The sequence below is a fragment of the Ammospiza nelsoni genome, chromosome 16 (genome assembly GCF_027579445.1).
Source record: "Ammospiza nelsoni isolate bAmmNel1 chromosome 16, bAmmNel1.pri, whole genome shotgun sequence".
NCBI lineage: Eukaryota > Metazoa > Chordata > Aves > Passeriformes > Passerellidae > Ammospiza > Ammospiza nelsoni.
In genome coordinates, this window is record NC_080648.1 from 15,838,188 (window position 1) to 15,856,154 (window position 17,967).

The window sequence follows — 17,967 nt, forward strand, 5'->3', positions numbered from 1 at the left end:
CCCCCCGCGCCCGGCGCGGCCCCTCCGGCGGAGCGGAGCCGGCGCCCGCCGCCGCGATGGACAACAGCGTGGTCCTCGTCAGCGATTCCGACTCAGAGGGCGCCCGCTCGCCGCCGCTCCAGCCCTGCCGCTCCCGGCACTCGCTGCCCGGCCCCGCCGTGAGTCCGCGGCTCCCTCCGGGCACGGCGCCCCCGCCCCACACAAGATGGCGGCGCTGCCATGGCGGGCAGGGACGGCGGGCGCGCACGGACGAGCAGCCTCGGGGGCAGTGGAGGGGGTGGCCGTGTGTTCCCCGGTCCCGTCCCGTCCCAGCCGCCTCCTCAGGGAGCTCCCACCCTCTTCCCAGCCGGGCTCGGGTCGCCGCGGTGCCTCCCGCCAGCAGAGCCCCGTTCCACAAGCGCGCTCCCCGCAGGGGCCCCGGCCTCCTTGGCCATATACCCTCAGAAAGAGCCCGGTGCCTGCCATAGCGTGTCGCGGTGCCCTCGCTGCACCCCGAGAAGGGTCCGGCCCTGCAGGGCTCAGCCCCCGGCGGGGTCGGGATGCGGTGGGGCGGCTGCCGCCCCTGCTCCCCGTGCCGCTCCTCGGCCCTGTCCCGCTCCGCCGGCGGCTGCGGGGCCGGTGGGGCCGTGCGGCGGCGGTTCCGGCACGAGGCTCGGGCCCGGACGGGGAAACGGTCCCCGGTCCTGCACCGCTGTCCCGGGTCCTGAGGCGGTTGGAGCCCTGTACCTCCCTCCCTCCCTACCTCCGCAGCTCCTCTTGCGTCCCGCAGCCCGCTGGGCTTTGCCCTCTGCTTGGGGAGGCAGCAGGTTTGAGCCGGGGGAGGAAAGTGAATTTAAATTCTCTGCTTTGAGGTGCTGAGGGAGATTTTTTTTTCCCCAAGAGTAAAGAGGCTGTGACCCCTCCTGGGCCTGTTTGGGAAGTGCAGTGTGTGGTCTGCTGCTGGTGCAGGCACAGCTGCCTCCCTTGCTGCCCCTCGGAGCCTGCATTGCCCAGCGAGGCCCAGATGGGAGTCCCCAAAGTGTCAGGGTTGCTGTAGCTCCGATTGGTGCCACAGATCAAAAGGCAGCTTTGTTTCCTGCCACTCCTGTCCTCCAGAGCAGGCGATGTGATGCAGAAGAGGTGGCAGGGTTTGGATCCTGTGCTGTTCCTGCCAGCACCTGGATACAGGAGAGCTCCCTGTGCTTCCGTTGCCCTCCCTGGACATGGCAGCAGGACTGGCATTTCCCTGTCGTGGGAAGGAGCTGAGCAGGCAGCCAGGTCTGCTCTGAGCCAAGGCACGAGGACATGAGCCCTGAGGGGAGTGGGGAAGAGCCTGGGTTGGCTCAGGCTCAGCTGTGCTGCCAGGGGAGGCTGATCCCAGAGCTCAGGGCCACAGTCCCCCTTGGACAAGCAGAAGGGTCTTTGCCCCTTTTCTAGGCTAGTGCCCTTTTCCCTCTTAGACTGGGACTACAGTGCCACCATAGCAAGGGCTCCTGGCAGGACAGGACATTGACACTGCTGCTCTGTCCCCACAGGAGATCATTGACCTGACCTGTGAGGATGCAAACTCAGACCCAACAGCGTCGAGCAGCCTCGCCATCATCGACCTGACTGAGGACATGTGCAGCCTTCTCCATTCCACCCTTGGTGCTGCTCAGAACTCCAGAAATGCTGCCCCAGCAGCACACACGTCCCATGCCCAACTCTGCCCCACTGCAGAAAAAGAAACACAGGCAGTGCCAGAGCCAAGCCCTGCACCAGCATCACACAGCACTTCTGAGAAGCTCAGCTCCACCATGGTCACAGCAGAAACCAGGGAGAACTGCAGCTGCCTTTCTCCTGTCTCTAGGCACCACAGCTGGAGCCTGGAGCAGGATTACAGCACTACTGCCTTTAACAGCAGCTTGGACTCAGAGTCAGACTCAGACTGCCAGTCCCCATCTCCCCCCAGCCTGGACAGCAACAGCAGCATGGGAGCTGATGGCCCAGAGGAGGATCCTCCCCAGCCCTGCCTGGAAAGGAACCTCCCCCCAAGGCTGAGTCCTGCCCCAACCATTCCTGTAACACCAGGAAAGCCCCAAAGGTCTTTGCCAGAAGCAAGTGACTTCCCAGCACACCAGCCAATCCAGCAAGCCACCCCAGCCAGGACTGATGCCGACAGCAAGGCCTTGCTGGATAAACTGCACAACTTCCGCAGAAGTGGAGTCCAGCACCTCTTCCTCCAAGGCATCACACCCAACAGGGACACACAGAAGGTAAACAGGGTTTGGAGCAGCCCCTGCTCCCCTTTGCCAGGCAGTTGGGGGCTCTGGTTATTGCAGATCCCTTCACAGTGGGCCCCACATCACAGCTGGGTTTCTCTGTGTCTGGGGAGCTTTCACCCATTGTCTTGCCTTGCACACAGCAGAAACCTGGGCTCATCCCCAGGGGGAAGCTGAGCATGGTGCACACCACCATGGAGGAGAACATCCTGGAGGGCACCTTGTGTTTCCTGAACGAGTTTGTCTCCTGCCAGCACCGTCCCCCCAAAGATATCATCTGCCACCTCATCAAACAGATGCTGTTGGACACCCATGAAGGGGAGGTCCTCAATGACATCTACGCAGTGCTGATGAAGATCCAAATGTATGTGTTCCCCTTGTCCCAGGGCTGGCTGGTTGTTCCCAGGGGTCTGCCCAGCCTAAGGGTTATTTTCTGTGGGGCTCACCCACAGAACAGAGAGTGATTTCCCCTTATAACCCAGGATAATCCTCCTGCCAACTCAGGCACACCCTGGGCTCTCTGAGGGTGGCTAAGGGACAGCTTGTGACACAAGGGAGCCCCTGGGGACAGAAGAGTGTGTTTGCTTTGCCCTGAAGCACAGGTCTCATTTTTCACTGCTGTGACATGGCAGAGGTGCCTTTCCTGGGCTGCAGCAGCACCAGCAGTGGCTGGAGCAGCTCCCTCAGTTTGCTCAGGCTTCCCACAGAGAGGTACAATGTTTTATGAGGCCACAGACATAGGAGTCCTGGGCATCTCCCTGGAGTATAACCCCTGTCTGGTACTTCCAAAAAATTAATGTGTTATGGGCAGGAGAAAGGGTGAGGGCAAAGATGGAGAGGGGAAGGCAGGGAAGGCACCTGAGCAGGTGGGACTGGGAGTGGCTGGGGAAGGGCTAAGAGGCTGCCATGCCTCCAAGCAGAGGGTCAGGCAGTTCAGCACAAATGGACATGGCTGTCCTTGCAGGCTCCATCCAGCCAACATCACCACGGTGGGATGGGACTGGACACTGGTGAAATTCATCATGGAGCAGCAGGTACTTGGCACCTTGTGTGTCACAGGGGGCAGGGATCATCGAGCACATACTGCCTAAGGGAGGGTGAGTGTTCCTAAATGCTTCCTGTGGCTGTGCTCTGCTGCAGAGCTGGCCAGTCCAACAGTGAGTGCCAGCTGGGAATTCCACATTCATCCACAGTGCTCCCTTACTTAGCACAGTTTCAGGCAGTTTGTCCCACTGAAGAAGGTGCAGATAAACTCTGGGTCACAGCACCAGTGCAATGCCCAGCAATGCCCCTCAGGCAGCTCCTCCTACAGCTACTCCTCAGTATGTATATCAGTACATTCCCAAGCCAGCCAGCTTCCCTGGTGTCCCTGGGCCTGTGGTCCCACCAGACTCACATGCTCTCCCTCTGCCCCCAGGAGAAACCCCCTGGCTGGCTCCTCTTCCTGCAGTACGTGGTACAGACCCTGGAGGATGACTTCCAGCACAATCTGAAGTCATACCAGCTGCAGAAGTCAATTGCCAAGAAAGTGCTTTCATGTGACTTATGCTTCAACAATGTCAAGTAAGGGACACCTCCTCCTTGTTGTCTAACCAGAAGCTCAGAGGCAGGGCCTTAGGGAACATTTGTCAAGACTCCAGCCAGAGTTTCAGACTTTCCAAGAAGCAGACTTGGGAGACAAAGGAAGCGTAGGGCCAGCTATAGGGACTAGGAAAATATTTACAAAAGCAAACCACCACAGATGATGCAAGGCCTTTCCAGTCACAACAGAGTGGGCTTTTTCCAGGGATGAGGTCAGATTTGCACTGCTCAGGACAGGACTGAGAAGGAGGCAGTCTGTAGGCAAGTGTACAAATCAAGAGAGCTCTTTTGTTGAGCTGTTCAACAGAGCTACTTCCTAACCTGTCCAATTGGGTGGAACATAGTCTTCATAGTCAGGGCCTTTCCTCCAGTTCTAAGTGGATCTAGAGGTCAGAACACAGCAAAACGAGGCACATCCCCAATAAAATTCTTGTTTTTGTTCCAGGGAAGTGGTCAATTGGTTGGTGGCAGCAGTTACAGGAGTTGGGTTCTCTCAGCCCCGGGAACAGCTGCAAGAAGCCAGGGCTGAACACAGCTCATCTTCACCAAGGCTGGCCAGCACTCAGACAGAACAGGCCCAGACTGCTTTCTTTGCCCAAAAGTAAGTTCCAGAATTCCAAACTCCCTGCTGGCATTATCATGGACCCAAGGCAGGCAGAAGCCAGAGTCACTCTCACTGTCAGTTCAGGGAAGCCAGGCTGTACCTGTGACCAGTTTTGCTGGTTCTTCTTTGGGTTAAAGACTTGGTGAGCAAAAGACTCACCTGATAGAAAAGTAGCTCAGTGTCATCCTCTTGCATGCAGTGTAAGGCTGGAGCTTGTGGCCCACAGCTCAGGCAGCCCCATGCTGCTCCCACACTCAGGAGAGCCACCAAGACTTCCAAGGGTCAATCTGGGGATGAGCTTTGCTTGCAAAAGCATCAGATTCAGAAGCCACCAGGAGACACCAAACCTGGCCCACTGCATTGCCATACCCCTCACCACACGAGGCTGAAGCAGGGGCCATTCCCAAGGCTTTGCTTGGCAAGCTGAGGGGCAGAGCCCCCTGTGCTGACTGTCCCCTCTCACCCAGGACAATGCTCCTGCTCCAGAGGATGTTGGCCATGGCAGTGGAGGTGGACAGATCTCCCACCTGCAGCTCCCGCAAGATTGCAGACGACATCTTCCCCTTCATACTGAATATCCCCCTGAGGAGCCAAAGGTGAGACAAGCATGTGCAGGGCAGCATTTGCCTGTGTGATCAATTATCTTATTCCAAATTCACATCCAAGTCTGGATGCACAAAGTTCTAGAGGGTATAGAAAGGCCAGGCAGCAGCAGCGTGGCTGTGTCTCCCATGGAGCTGCAGCATCACCAGCTGAGCAATGATGTGTTGATGGAAACACACCCAGGTGGTGTGATTCTCCCACTTGGTAAAGTTGTGACCTTAAAACTGTAAGGAGGATCTGAAAAGCAGTACTGTGCAGCACAGCCAAGCACTGGCAAAGACATCACTATTCCCATGGGCAAGCAGGTAGTCAGAAATATGATGCAGTTCCTACAGCTTTGCCTTGACATCTTTTGTTTGCTTCTTTAAGAAATTCAAATGTGAAGCCAAAGCACAAGGGAGTGAAGACCACTAGCCCCCAAGCATTTCAAACCCATCTTTCAATGCCCAGCAAGCAGCCCTTGACATCCTTTCAGCAGAACTCTGTGCACACACCAAGTACAAACCAAGCCAAAGTGACTCTAACCAAGGTGTCACTTTGCCCAGGACAGATATCAAGCCTTCCACCCCTGACCCCAGGTCACCCTTGCTTGGCTGGGCTCCCTGCAGATCAGCAGGAATGAGCCACAGCCACACAGGCTGCTGGGCAGGGTGCAGTGAAGCAGCTCAGTTTGCTTTAGAGACTGTGCTCACTTCCAGCTGCTGCAGGTCACACCTGAGGAGGAAAACATGGCCAACAAAGGTCTCTCACCACATCTGGTGGTCTTCCTTCCAGGCCATGGCTGGGTAGCCCCTGCAGTCACCCCACATCTGCACTAGGTCAGCAGGAGCGAGCTGGAACAGTTGTCTCTGGTCAGGCTGTGCTGTCTCAACCAAAGTAAATTCCTTTTGTGTTCCAGGGAAGCTTTACTGAACACCATGGAGAGCCAGCTCCTGCGCTGCAGACTGCTGGAGCTGCTATTCCAGCATAGCTGTGACGTGCCCACAACCGCATCCATGTCTCTGGACAAGGTCCTGTATTTCCTGAGCCACTCCTCTGTGCTGCCACAATTCCAGGTATCCAGTCCAACCTCTCCTTTGACTTCTTTTCCCTCTGAGAAAACTTCTAACAACCAAATACTGTCTTCTGTCCTAGGATGAAACAGCAACGTGGCAAAGGTGGGATGAGATGCTGCAGTACTTGAGTTTGCTGCTGCTGAGTTACCACAGTGTAAAACTGGGTAAGCAGTGCTTGTTCTGGCCCTAACAGTCTCATCAAGAGGCTGCAGCAGAACAGCCAAATTCCTCTTCCTCCTCTCACCACTACTGGTCAGTGAATCTTAGAAAGACAGTGTGCCTCTCAGGGAGAGTGAGACTTTGCAGAAGAATCCACCATCATATATGTAAAGTCTCACTCCCCCTGAACTCCTAGAATAATGACTGTTGTTGGGCTCTTTGGAGACTCCTTTGCAGCTGCCCATTTTGCCATTCACTCAGAGACAAGGATTATACAAGCCTTGTCCCTTCCCCATTCCCTGGGCTCTCTCTCTCTACATGCCAGATGAGCTCCAGGAGGGGCCAGTTCCTTCTTCCCAAAGTCTTGTGCAGAACCATGGAGGATAACAAGAGGATCAATCCCATTTCCAGCACTGCCTGTGGCACACTGGGTCCATCCCAGCAGCTCAGGCAGCCCTTTGGGTGCTGCCTCTCCCCAGCAGCATTTCCTGTTTCCCCAGAGCACCTGCGGACCTCTGTCAGCGACCGGATGAAACTGATTGCTCAGAGAGCCAAGGCCAGGCTCCAGGACAGTGATGACATCAGCCAGCTGGACATTCAGCTGAAGATGAATGACTTCATCAGCAGAATGCAGAAGACCCTGGGGGAGCCTTTTCCCCCACAAATTCAGGAGAAATTGTTCATGCTGCAGGAGTTGTTCTTCATTGTCACTGCTGCCTGATGGAGACAACCACTGCAGCAAGGGGACAAAACTTCATGTTCTCCCCCACATATAAACCCCCACATCTCATACTGCAACCTCAGCATCATGAGGTTGGTTTATACAGTTCTTTTGAAAGACTTTTGGTTTATATTGTCTCCAAATGTCCATTCAAGTTTGCCTTGTTGTGCAGTTTTGCAAAGCACTTTGTACACTTTAAAAAAGTGAGTTTTTTTCATGTGTGCTAAGACATTTTGTTTTAATGCCAGCACTGAAAGTATTTGCCCCTACAAATCCAGGAGAAATTGTTCAAGCTGCAGTTGTTCTTCACAGTCACTGCTGCCTGATGGAGACAACCACTGCAGCAAGGGGGCAAAACTTCATGTTCTCAATATAAACTCCCCCATCTCATACTGCAATCTCAGTATCAGGGAGGTTGGTTTATACAGTTCTTTTGAAAGATGTTTGGTTTACATTATTTCAGAATTTCCGTTCAAGTTTACCTCATGCAATTTTACAAAGCACTTTGTAAATTTAAAAAAATAAATTCTTTTCATATTTGCTAAGAGTCTTTAGTCTTGGTGCCAGCTCTGCCCAAAGTCCAGAGCTCTGTCAGATCACACCACAAGGCCATGCTTTAAACCCCAGCCTTCCAAATCCATGAGATTCACTTGTGTAATCAGAACCACAGCAGCAGCTGTACCTCAGTACCTGAGTCTGTTCCATGACTTGGAGCTCAGCTACACTCCAGGAGCACAGGGAGCACCAGCATTCAGAGCTGAGACTTCCCCAGCCCAGGTCAATCATCCTCCATCAGCAGCACTTTAAAGGGCAACACTACAACAGCACCAAAGGGGAACTGGACATCTCTAGGGAAACACCAGCCTAGTTCCCACACCTGTGCCCACCTCCACAGTACAGGTGGAAACAGCACTCAAGCAACAAGAGACAAAATCTCAGGAACATGAATTTGGATTGCTCAAGAAAACACCAAGATGTCATGTTTAGTTTCACCTGCACAAGCCCTAAGACAAAACTGAGCCTGGCTGTAAACCAAATCTCCCTGTGAAAGGGGAGTGTATGGGCAAGTATTTCACCCTAGAGAAGTGCTGCCAGAGCCTTATCCACCAGAACCTTGACCCCACACTCACTGGACAGCCCCAGATTTCTCCCACAGATGCTCTGCCAGCACCAACACACACTGTGAACCTCCATTCCACAAGGATTTTATTGTCCTGTAACAAACATACACACACATTAGGAGACATGAATACAGTCAACAAATAAATTAATGTCAAATGAGAGCCTGATTGCCAAGGTGCAAATGAGTGGTGACAGAACTGCTGGTTTGGTGGGAAACTTTCACACAACACATCACTGGCAGTGCTGCTGAAGCTCGAGAGAAAGCAGTGCTACAAAATGTGCTGCTCAGAGGGGCCAGCAGCCAGCCAAGGCAACCTCAGGGAGAGTGTTTGGTTTAAGTGAGAATCTCCAGAGCTCAACAGTTACCACCTGTTAAGTAACTTCTGTAGAATGTCCTGGCAACAGAGAAGCTTCCACTTCCAGATGCAAGGCTGCTGCTGGCTGAGGGACTCTGCAACACTATGCTGAGATCAAGAGCAGATCCATTTGCCACAGCACAGGTGACGATTCCAGAGCAATGCTGCCTATCATGCTTAAGGGATTAGATGGTAGGCAGGAGTTCCTTCCACTTTCCCTGAAGGCTGGTGTTAGCTGTTCCCAGGAACTGGTTCAGACTAGGTCAGGGATCACATCCAGCTGGACCTTAGCAGGGAGATATGTTCAGCCTTGGTCTGCCCTCAGTCCTTCCCCAGCCCTGCAGAACACACTTAATGCTGATAAAACAAAATACCCTGTCTGAGAAGTGTTCCCAGTGTCTAATACATTCTATACAATTCCAGGGGAAAAAACAAACCAACAAAAACAAATCAAGCAGCATCCAGAGTGCCAGAACACGTGCAAATCTGCTGTCTAGGACACAGGACAGGGTTGTTTTGCAGAACAAAGAGAGGATTACTTGCTTCAAACCTCACCAGCTTTGACTACTTCCACCTTCCTAGGGGAACGTGGAGAGTTGGAAGAAAAGGAATTCTTCCTCATTACTTCAAAGCTCCATTAGATTCTGCTCCCTGCCTTTCCAATGAGAGCATCTTAGAATAGTCACTAGTCCCTTTTCCCTTTAAAAAACACTCCAAGAACAAAAAACACTGGATAGTGAGGGAGTGCCACATTTATACTGACCTACCACACACCCCATCTTCCTTCTGGCAGTTGATGGTCCAGTTTTCAGTCCTTGCTTGTTCACATTGTTTTCTGCTTGATCTCTTGACAGAACCAGTCCTCCTGTGGGTCCTTCAGCACTGAGCAGGACAAGATAATCAGATTCCAGGCATAAAGCCAGGTGCTCACACACCACATGGAAACCTGTCCAAAACAAACAGGCTCAGGGTTTCACTGTGGTGGGGTGTACTGGGAAGCACTGGCAGCCCAAACCAGTGCAGTGCAGCAGACAGGACAGTTTACATTGGTTTAGGACAGTGCAGGAGTTTTTCCAAGACTGGCTTTAGCAGGACAATCAGGACTGTTTCTTTTTCTGAGATGAAGAGCTGGAAAAGGAGCCTTTCCTACTTTAGTGCAGCACACAGGACAGGGAAGCAGAGCCTAAGACACCCTGTAGCCTGCTAAAGACACTGGAAGCTTTCCTCTAGAACCCAGTGGGAGTGAGCACGTTCAGATCCCGAGGTTTGATATTGTGGGAACGTGGAGATTGTTTCCTCCCATCTGTGCCTGGAATGTCCATTTTGGGTGGCTTGAAGGTGCCTGGATCCTCTGTCATCCTTGTAGCCTGAGCACGCATCAGCTCCATTGGGGATGGCTTCTGGGCACCCTTATAGGACTGAATGGTAAATCCTCCTGATGAAAAAAATCACAGTAAAAAACAGGAAAACCAGTCAAATCCCCTTCCAACTGCTGCCAGGAGGGAGCAGTGTCACTGACACTCAGCACCACAGACAGCCTATGCAAATTCCAGCAGCTTTGTATGATCTGAAGCCTATTCCACATCAGGAGTGGGCACTTCCAGTCTTGTTTGCATCACATATCAGAGAAAGAGTAAAAAGCTGTCACCCTCACACCCTGCCCCTCCCACTGCAGCTCACTGCAAGTTATTTCTACTTGCAGATCCTTGGCACAGGTTTTACCCAACTGCTCTATATTTAGGCACAGAAATTCTATGACTAACACACATTCCCAAGGTGGTCCTGGGGAGTAACAAGGCAAGCAGGAAAGGACTCCAGAAAGAGCCAGCAAGTTCCCTCCTTGGCAAGGCAGATTTTCAAGGACATACCTGCATCACTGACTGATTTCTGGACAGCTCTGGGTCCAAAAAAGCTCCATCTCTCAGATCTGTCCCCACCACCTTCCATAGCAAAGTCTGAGCCAGTGATAGAAGTAGAGGATCCCTGACTAAACCAGCCCCTATGGAAAAAAAATAATTGAGTTTAAAACGTGAGAATAAATACAAGTGACATAAATACAATTCAAGTGACCCCACTATGCCAGGAACTTTTCATGTAGTCAAAAGGGGCAATTTAAGAAATCTTAAGAGGTTTGTTACCACCCAGGATAAACTATGCACGCTCAAGTTCCAGAGGCTTCAAACTTTTGGATCAACCTAACACAAATCCTCATGAGGCTCTGAATTTCACCTTGTGCAGTCTCTCACAGGATTGGAAGGTTATTTGCAGCAGCTCCCACCCCAGCAGCCTGCAGGAAACCAAAGGAGGCAGAGTACCTGTTTCTGTGCCTGGGGGAGGAGTGGGGGGTGCTGCTTGGAGTGGACTGAGCAGAAGAATTCTGTTTGTCATCTTTTGTTGTGTCTCCATTCTGCATTTTTAGGTTCTGTCAGGAGAAGCAAGAGAAACAGAAGCAACACAGCTTAAATATTGGACATGAGGAACAACACCCAGTTTTTTTTTACCAAAACCAGACTGATAAATTGTTTTTATCACAGGTGATAAAGAATAAGTGTCACCACACCTAAAGTTGTATCCAGTATTACAGTACCTGTGTACACCCCCTTAAGTTTCTCTTCACATCAAATATAAGCATTTTTAAAGTTCTTTTAGGCTACAGAAAGGAACACCAGCCCTCATAGGGAGGTTGTGGATGCAGCAGAGCTCACTTCAGCTACCTGGTAACTGCTCTAAATGCCACAGCATCCATTTGTTTCCAGCACTAATCAGAGCAACAAAGCTTTCAGTTGTCTAATGAGGGTGAGACCAGTTCTCACAGAAGGTACAAGATCATGAATACCAGACCCTGTGAAGCAATTAGTGTACACCAGGATGGAAACACTGCCCTGGAACAGAGATGAACCTGGGCACAAAATAAACAGGAACTGCCTGCATGCATGTTATTTACAAGCTGGACAGTACAAACTGAACTTTGAAGAAGTCATTTGAAGGGCAGTTACAGTTCAAACACAAAATACACCCTGTAATGTTTCCTGTGGCTATTCAAGCCACACTAATGCAATTCATGGACGCAGGCACTGAGACTTTGGCCGCCTGCGAGGACACTGCAAGGGTTGACCATTAAACTCCAACTGCAAAATTTTTTAAGAGCTCAGCAGCCCACAGTAACAGCTTCATTCAAGACTTTTGTTTTCACTAAGACACATCTGCTAACTTCCACAATGGAAATGTACACTTTACAAGTTCTCTTTGGACACATAGTTGCAGAATTCAACTGCAGGGCACCATTCAAAAGTACAGCAAGAAATTCGATTGTGTAGGGTTGTCTCCACTTGGAAAGACAACTGTCATAGTTTGATATGACAGTGAAATGTGACAGATTTGAGAATAAAAAAGCTGTTTCAAAGCTAATGTTAATTTTAAAATACAACTGGGTAAACTTTACTACACAAAGAGCTAAAAGCCTTCAGAGGAAGCAGCTTAAGGAAAGTTTTAGCAACACACTCCAGAAGTTCTGTCAGCAGGTAAATGTTAAACCAGACCCATCCTACACAGAGAAATGCAGTGGAAAACAAGCCTTACATGGACTGCCTCAGCCACCCGGTGGTACTTGGTCTCCTCAGTGGTGAGGCCTTTGTGGGGTGTGTAGCCAGCTTCCCTCAGCCCTGCCTGCTGCTCAAAGCGCTGGATGCTCTCCTGAGTCTGCTCTGGAACACACAAGAGCACAAAGTCACACAGGAATGCCACCACAAGCAGTTCTAGCAACTGAATGTAAACCCTTTTTCATCCTTCACACACTGCAACAAGCTGAGGCAGAAAGATGTAGCTGGTGAGATATTCTGACATGCTTGAGACAGGGGCTAAGTGAGATAAGCAGTGATTTGTCCCAAATCACCAAACACATCACAAATGCAACACCTGTAATTAATCCCATCTCACCCCAATACTGCACCACTCCGACTCACAGCTCCATAAAATCCAGGAGAACCCAATAAGTTGGACACTTTAAGTGGCTCACTGCATTCAAGGGAGCCTTGCAGGTCATGTTTTAAAGACTCCCAGTGATTTTAGACCAGGTAAAATATGCCATTTCAGCCAGACACAGAGCCAGCATCTAATACACTGATATCAGCTTCAGTTCTGGAAAACACAAGCACTCCCTCCAAACCCCAGCATAAGATGTTCATTCCCTGGTGGAACAAGGAGAAAAGTCAAAAGGAATCAGAGCACAAAAAGGTTAGTGGAAAAGCCCACTGTCTTCTTTAAACCAGATAACAATCCCTGTGTTTTGTAGCTGCTGAAAGAGGCAGCATGGACAGATTAACACAGAAATAATTCCTCTTATTGCAGAAGGGCACATCTTCTCTGCAAACATAACTGACCCCATTTTATTTTAAAGCATCATGGGTCATGTTTAGAAGTGTTGCAGTTAGCAAGGCAGCTGCTGCTATTAACAACATCAATGCCAGAAGTGCTCCATTAGCACAGTGTGTCAGCTCCCCTCGCTGCCTGGGTCAATGGCAGAGCTCTGCCTGTCACTCAGAAATAGTTAATAAGAGTTAATAATCAAACAGAGCAGCAGCAGCCTCTGCACCCCAGCAACATGGACTGTCAGCAAACAACAAACTCTGCACTCCTTCCCCACCCCTGCAAACACACAAGCACCACATGTGGCCTCTTCCCCAGTTCCTTGCTTCCTTCCAGAAACATCCTCTGAAAAAAACAAACTCACACGGCACCAGAGCAGAGCCAGTCTGAAGCCAAGAGCTCTCCAGGAATTACCCTGAGGCATCACCAAGCTGGAGCCCCCTCAGTGCCCAAACCACACATGAGAGAGTGAGAGGTGAGTTCTTACTTGTGATGAGGGAGTTCATGATGATGTGAGTGGCCTTGGCCTTCACCACAGGCACCTTGTTCACACTTTCAGTGGATGATGAAGGAGTTATGACAGGCTTCATGTTGGCCTCCCCTTCCTCATCCTGTGGGGAAGCAGCAGGGGACAGTTTGAGATGGGGATCTCAGCACCTGGCAAGGACACATCTCTAACTACACAAGTGAACAAGGCCATGCTGCTCTGGCAGCCAGCCTTCATCCATGGGAGCAATCCCTGGGCTGTGCACACTGCAGCAGGAATGGTCAGAACCTCAGAATTCAGGGCAACGAACAAGTGAAGTGACTTCCATCCAACATCTGAGCCCCTACCAGGCTCAGAGCAAACAAGCTGTTAGTCCAAGTACAACAAAGTCAACAGGCAAGAAACCAGAACATCTGTTCTTCTCCTAAATGCAAACTGGACTTCAAGGTCAACTGGGCAAAAGCAGCAAGAGCACCTTCCCAGGCAGCTCAAGCACCAGCTGTTCACAGAACGGCAGGCACAGAGCAGAGCCTGGAGTGAACAACTTGTTTTCCCCCCTTATTCCTTACATGTTTCTTGCTCAGTGTGTCTGGTGGTCATAGATCAACCACTAGATCCCAGCAAAGAAACAGAAAAGAAATGCTAGAAAACAAAGTATCCTGTGAAACACTGACTTCAACCAACCAACACACGAGCTCCCTACTGGAAAGTTTATTTTTTGCACCAAACCACAACTTCTGGTTGTCTCTCACAAGAGATTTAAAAACCAAGGAGGTTTAAAGTAGAGGTTAAAGCTCAAAGGGATACAGAATTACATTCTTCCATCCAACAACATTTAGTTTCATTTCAAACTTAGAAAACCGCCTCTACATTTAAAAGGGCTGGTCCTGCACTCAAAGCACAGAATCCCAGAATTGTTTGGGTTGGAAGGGATCTTAAATATCATCCAGTTCCAACCCTCTGCCATGGTGGGGGGACACTTTCCACTAGAGCAGCTTGTTCAGAGCTCCCACCAACCTGGCCTTAAACACTTCTAGGGATGGGGCAGCCACAGATCCCCTGTACAAACTGTGCCAGTGCCTCAGCACACTCATCGTGAAGGATTTACATCCAGCCTAAACCAGCCTTATGCTCTACTTTAATTACACCTGACTGCTGGGGATTTTTTTAACCACTAACACGGAGGAGACACTCAGCACACGTTTGTCCCATCCACACTCCATGTGCGCATTGCAAGGCCAGGCAGCAGCGCCGGGCTCTGCCCCCAGCCCCTCCCGAGGGTGCTGCTGCGGGGGCAGGAGGGTGCAAGGACGGGGGGATGCCAGGGCACGGTGCCAGAGCTGCGGGGCACCCAAGGACAGCCGGGGCCAGCCGGGCCCGTACCTTCGAGAGCTCCTGGTACTTGCGCTCGGGGATGACCGGCTGCTTCCAGAGCACGCTGGCGCACAGATCGGCGGGCGGCGGCGTCATGGGCGCCGTGTCCTCCAGGGCATCATCGTAGCTGAAGGCGCGGCGTGGAACGCCGAGGGGCAACGACATCCTGCCCGAGCGGGGCCCGCCGCCCGGCTCCAGCGCTGCGGAGAGAGCGCAGCGCTCAGCGCCCGCCGCCACCGCCGCGCCCGACCGAGCCCGGCGGGGAGCGGGTGCGGAACCTTACCGGGAGCGTCGGGCTTCCCAGAGCTCATGGCGGGGGCTCAGCGGGGCTCGGTGAGCGGCGGCAGGAACAGGCCCGGGGCGGCCATAGCGGAACCGCCGCGAGTCTCCTGAGCCGGAGGCTACTTATCCCTGCGGGGGGCGGTTTTATAGGGGCGAGGTCTCGCGAGATGTGGTTTGGCGCGGGGCACGCTGGGAGCTGTAGTTCGGGCGGGGAAGGCGGGGTTTGCCCGTTCACCGGGGCCACAGCGCACCCACGGCCCGGTGGCGGGGCTGGGGTCGTGTCCTGCCCAGGTGTGCCGTCCTCCTGCAGACAGGAGGTTGCTGGGTCAGTCCACAGAGCGTTAGGTCCTGGAAAACCAATCCTGGAAGCTGGCAAGCCCATCAGGAACAAGAGTACGTGGCAAAGAGTCTCACTGTGACACCTTTTCTACAGCTGCTCCTTCCTCTTTATCAATGAAAGGCTGACTTCTCTGCTGCTCTCCAGTTCCTCGGCAGGAAAGGGACCCCAGCCGGCTCTCCCAAGCTGCAGGTACAGGGAAAGGCCACAGCACATGGCCCTGCTCCAACTTACCCTGCCTACAGGACAATCAGCCAAAGTCTGAGTGCTGCCCACACCCAGCCCTGTCACCGCAGGGGGGACACGTGTCCAAGGCCACCATCACCAGGAGCTCTCCAAAGCAGGACTGCACCAAGCCAGAGCCCACAAACAAGACATTCACAAGCAGCTAGAAAGAGTATTTTATTTTAGCAAAGCTAAAGAACTGCTGGGGGCAGTTCTTTCTGCTGCCACACAGAAAGTGAGCAGAACAGCACAGTCAGTGCCAGTGCCAAAAGAGTCTTTCATGCATAGTTAAACCCCCTCTGCCTAGTGAGGGTTCTTCCTCCATCACCAGAGGCTGTTTCAGTTTGGAAAATATTCACGTCAAGCCTGCACTTGCAGGTAAACCTGAGGAAAAAGAGCAGTCACTGCACTTCCATTTTTTCTGGCTTGAGCGATGCAATAAAATTCTTGTACTCCTCGGGATAGAAATTCTTGTACACATTGATCTTCTTCTTAATCTGTTTGGGAGTATCCTGGTAGTAGTTCTTCTCATCTCGAGCCATTTCCTGTGACAAAGCAGAAGGTAAGTGAGAGGAGCAGCCCCAAGAGCAAACACCAACCCAGCCCACCCCCACCAGTGCGATCACTGCCTGACTCAGATGGAGCTGGCCACAGTTCAAAGTGGTTTTTCCCCTTAAGAATCAGCTGACTGCAAAACAGGATCCAGGACAGAAAGGATTAGCAGTTCTCATGCTGCTGTTTGGTAAATCCAGGAGTGAATCCCTTGCTCTGGACTGTACCTTGTAGTTCTCCCCATGGTTCTGGATCATGTATTTCACGTAGTCAATGAGGTCCCGTGACAGCGTGTTCGACTTCTTCTCAGGGAGGCTGGCCTCCAGTTCCATCTCTGGGCAGAGGGCAGAGGCAGCATGAGGGAGGGGAAGGAAGCAACAACACCTTAGAGGTCTCCAACCTCCCCTCAAGGTTCACCCCAGCCACACAGCCTGGGGTGACATTTCCCAGCAGGTTGGTGCAAGAAAACAGCCCAGACAACACCCAGGCCTGCACTGCAGCTCTTCTCCACCTCACACAGGAGCAGACCCTTTCAGCCCAGGCTGCTCAGCCCACCACTGAAACACCAAACACTGCCTCAGGGCTTCTTGTCACCCTGGAGCCATGCACCAGCACATCTCGCAGTGACAAGAGCCCTCCTGAGGCTGCAGGGACAAACACTGTGGAAAAGACATGATCCTCCACGAGGTTGGATAAGAAACAACACCCTTCCCTACCCCTGGCACAGCACAGAGTGACAAAATAGCCCAGAGGGGCTCAGGAGAGCCCAAAATGCAGCACTGACCATTCACCACGTACGGCTTCCGCACTATTTTCTTTCCTGGCTGTTGTCCATCACTTTCCACTTCCATTCCCTGAATTATAGCAGAGAAAAGACAAATTAAGAAAAGCACAATTGGAAGAGTGCTGTGTCCCCACACATTGTTCCCAAAACTCCAAACTGCTTCTACATGGCTGCAAGGGCAGGAAATCCCAGATGGCTTAAGCAGAGCTTTACTTGTGCCATTAAATGGGCTTGTGGGTGAGGCTGTCAGCTGAGAAACCCTGTGTGAATGGAGACAAATGGCAAACAAGGTCATTGCTACTTCTTCCTTGAGCTTCTGGGGGCCACCTTTCACCTGAAAGTGCTGCTCTCTTACACAGATGGGCCTGGCTGGCACTGCTGTACACAAAGAGCCCTTCTTTGTTATCAGGAACAACTTGGCTGCAGCGCACCCAACCCCCCCGTCTCTGGCAAGTCTCAGGACTGACGTTTTTATATTTGTTCTAAAGTCCATTATGTCTCCAGAGCGCTGTAGCTCGTTCCCACGCCAGGATCTTGGTGAGATAAGCGCGTAGATCAAGATAAGAAACTTGTCCAGTGCAAGAGACTCATCCAGACTTAACCTGCCCAGGATACCTCCCCCAACAAAGGAGCGGCCCGGGCCAAACCCTCCCTTACCAGCTGCTTCTTCGGGATGGGGACAGCCTTGTTGGGATCCTCGGCGAGGCCCATCTCGGCCAGGTTCTGCGCCACCGACTTGTGCGGGTCCCAGGCATGGCGGATGTGCGAGCTGCGAGGGGACAAGCGACATCACGGCCGTGTCCCTCACCCCGCGGCCCCGCGCGTCCCCCTCCCCACCGACACGTGCAGCGGCTCCCGGCCGCCCTGCCCCAGCCCAGGCCGGCCCCCCGTGCCCGCGGCGCTCACCAGGCGATGCGGGGCGCGGCGCGGCGGCGGGCGCTGCGGTAGAGCCGCTTGCGGTTGAGGTTGTAGGAGTATTTGTGCCGCCGGCTCTTCCCCTTGGCCTTCGGCATGGCGGACACGCGCGGGATGGCCACGGGGCTGCGGCGCCGGCCCGGGGCACCACGGGAAGTGTAGTTCCGAGAATGCAGCGCCGTGCCGTAAATGTGCGCGTCGGACC

The 17,967-nt window shown here is 52.5% G+C and overlaps 3 protein-coding genes across 4 annotated transcripts; 1 reads left to right on the forward strand and 2 right to left on the reverse strand.

Moving 5' to 3' along the window:
• The first annotated feature begins 6 nt into the window (after positions 1 to 6).
• On the forward strand, positions 7 to 7,508 carry SIMC1 (SUMO interacting motifs containing 1). 2 transcript variants are annotated; one of them, XM_059483592.1, is made up of 10 exons: positions 7 to 158; positions 1,515 to 2,234; positions 2,384 to 2,604; positions 3,205 to 3,274; positions 3,658 to 3,803; positions 4,267 to 4,422; positions 4,893 to 5,021; positions 5,927 to 6,083; positions 6,163 to 6,247; positions 6,743 to 7,508. In XM_059483592.1, the coding sequence occupies exons 1-10, from the start codon at positions 57 to 59 to the stop codon at positions 6,961 to 6,963; spliced, it is 2,007 nt and encodes a 668-aa protein (XP_059339575.1). In that variant the 5' UTR covers positions 7 to 56; the 3' UTR covers positions 6,964 to 7,508. The 2 variants fall into 2 exon arrangements, with proteins under 2 accessions (XP_059339575.1, XP_059339576.1); XM_059483593.1 differs by having other exon boundaries at positions 2,387 to 2,604.
• A 644-nt stretch (positions 7,509 to 8,152) lies between these two features.
• On the reverse strand, positions 8,153 to 15,060 carry KIAA1191 (KIAA1191 ortholog). Its single transcript, XM_059483470.1, has 7 exons — positions 14,951 to 15,060; positions 14,677 to 14,867; positions 13,294 to 13,417; positions 12,021 to 12,145; positions 10,757 to 10,863; positions 10,310 to 10,440; positions 8,153 to 9,876 (listed from the first exon to the last, which is right to left on the reverse strand). Exons 1-7 carry the CDS (start codon positions 14,976 to 14,978, stop codon positions 9,668 to 9,670), a joined length of 915 nt encoding a protein of 304 aa, XP_059339453.1. The 5' UTR covers positions 14,979 to 15,060; the 3' UTR covers positions 8,153 to 9,667.
• Positions 15,061 to 15,675: 615 nt separating this feature from the next.
• Positions 15,676 to 17,939, reverse strand: NOP16 (NOP16 nucleolar protein). Its single transcript, XM_059483794.1, has 5 exons — positions 17,754 to 17,939; positions 17,505 to 17,616; positions 16,848 to 16,917; positions 16,291 to 16,397; positions 15,676 to 16,056 (listed from the first exon to the last, which is right to left on the reverse strand). The coding sequence occupies exons 1-5, from the start codon at positions 17,858 to 17,860 to the stop codon at positions 15,913 to 15,915; spliced, it is 540 nt and encodes a 179-aa protein (XP_059339777.1). The 5' UTR covers positions 17,861 to 17,939; the 3' UTR covers positions 15,676 to 15,912.
• Positions 17,940 to 17,967: the final 28 nt, after the last annotated feature.

Excerpts from the sequence above, each read along its gene's own strand:
- NOP16 (XM_059483794.1), bottom strand. The coding sequence starts at position 17,860 with ATGCCGAAGGCCAAGGGGAAGAGCCGGCGGCACAAATACTCCTACAAC. Across the intron at positions 17,617-17,753 it reads GCCGCGCCCCGCATCGCCTG|CTCGCACATCCGCCATGCCT; the intron begins GTGAGCGCCGCG and ends GTCCCCTCGCAG. Across the intron at positions 16,918-17,504 it reads CCATCCCGAAGAAGCAGCTG|GGAATGGAAGTGGAAAGTGA; the intron begins GTAAGGGAGGGT and ends GCTATAATTCAG.
- SIMC1 (XM_059483592.1), top strand. The coding sequence starts at position 57 with ATGGACAACAGCGTGGTCCTCGTCAGCGATTCCGACTCAGAGGGCGCC. Across the intron at positions 2,605-3,204 it reads GTGCTGATGAAGATCCAAAT|GCTCCATCCAGCCAACATCA; the intron begins GTATGTGTTCCC and ends CTGTCCTTGCAG. Across the intron at positions 6,248-6,742 it reads TTACCACAGTGTAAAACTGG|AGCACCTGCGGACCTCTGTC; the intron begins GTAAGCAGTGCT and ends CTGTTTCCCCAG.
- KIAA1191 (XM_059483470.1), bottom strand. The coding sequence starts at position 14,978 with ATGAGCTCTGGGAAGCCCGACGCTCCCG. Across the intron at positions 14,868-14,950 it reads TGGGAAGCCCGACGCTCCCG|CGCTGGAGCCGGGCGGCGGG; the intron begins GTAAGGTTCCGC and ends CTCTCTCCGCAG. Across the intron at positions 9,877-10,309 it reads GAAATCAGTCAGTGATGCAG|GAGGATTTACCATTCAGTCC; the intron begins GTATGTCCTTGA and ends TTTTTTCATCAG.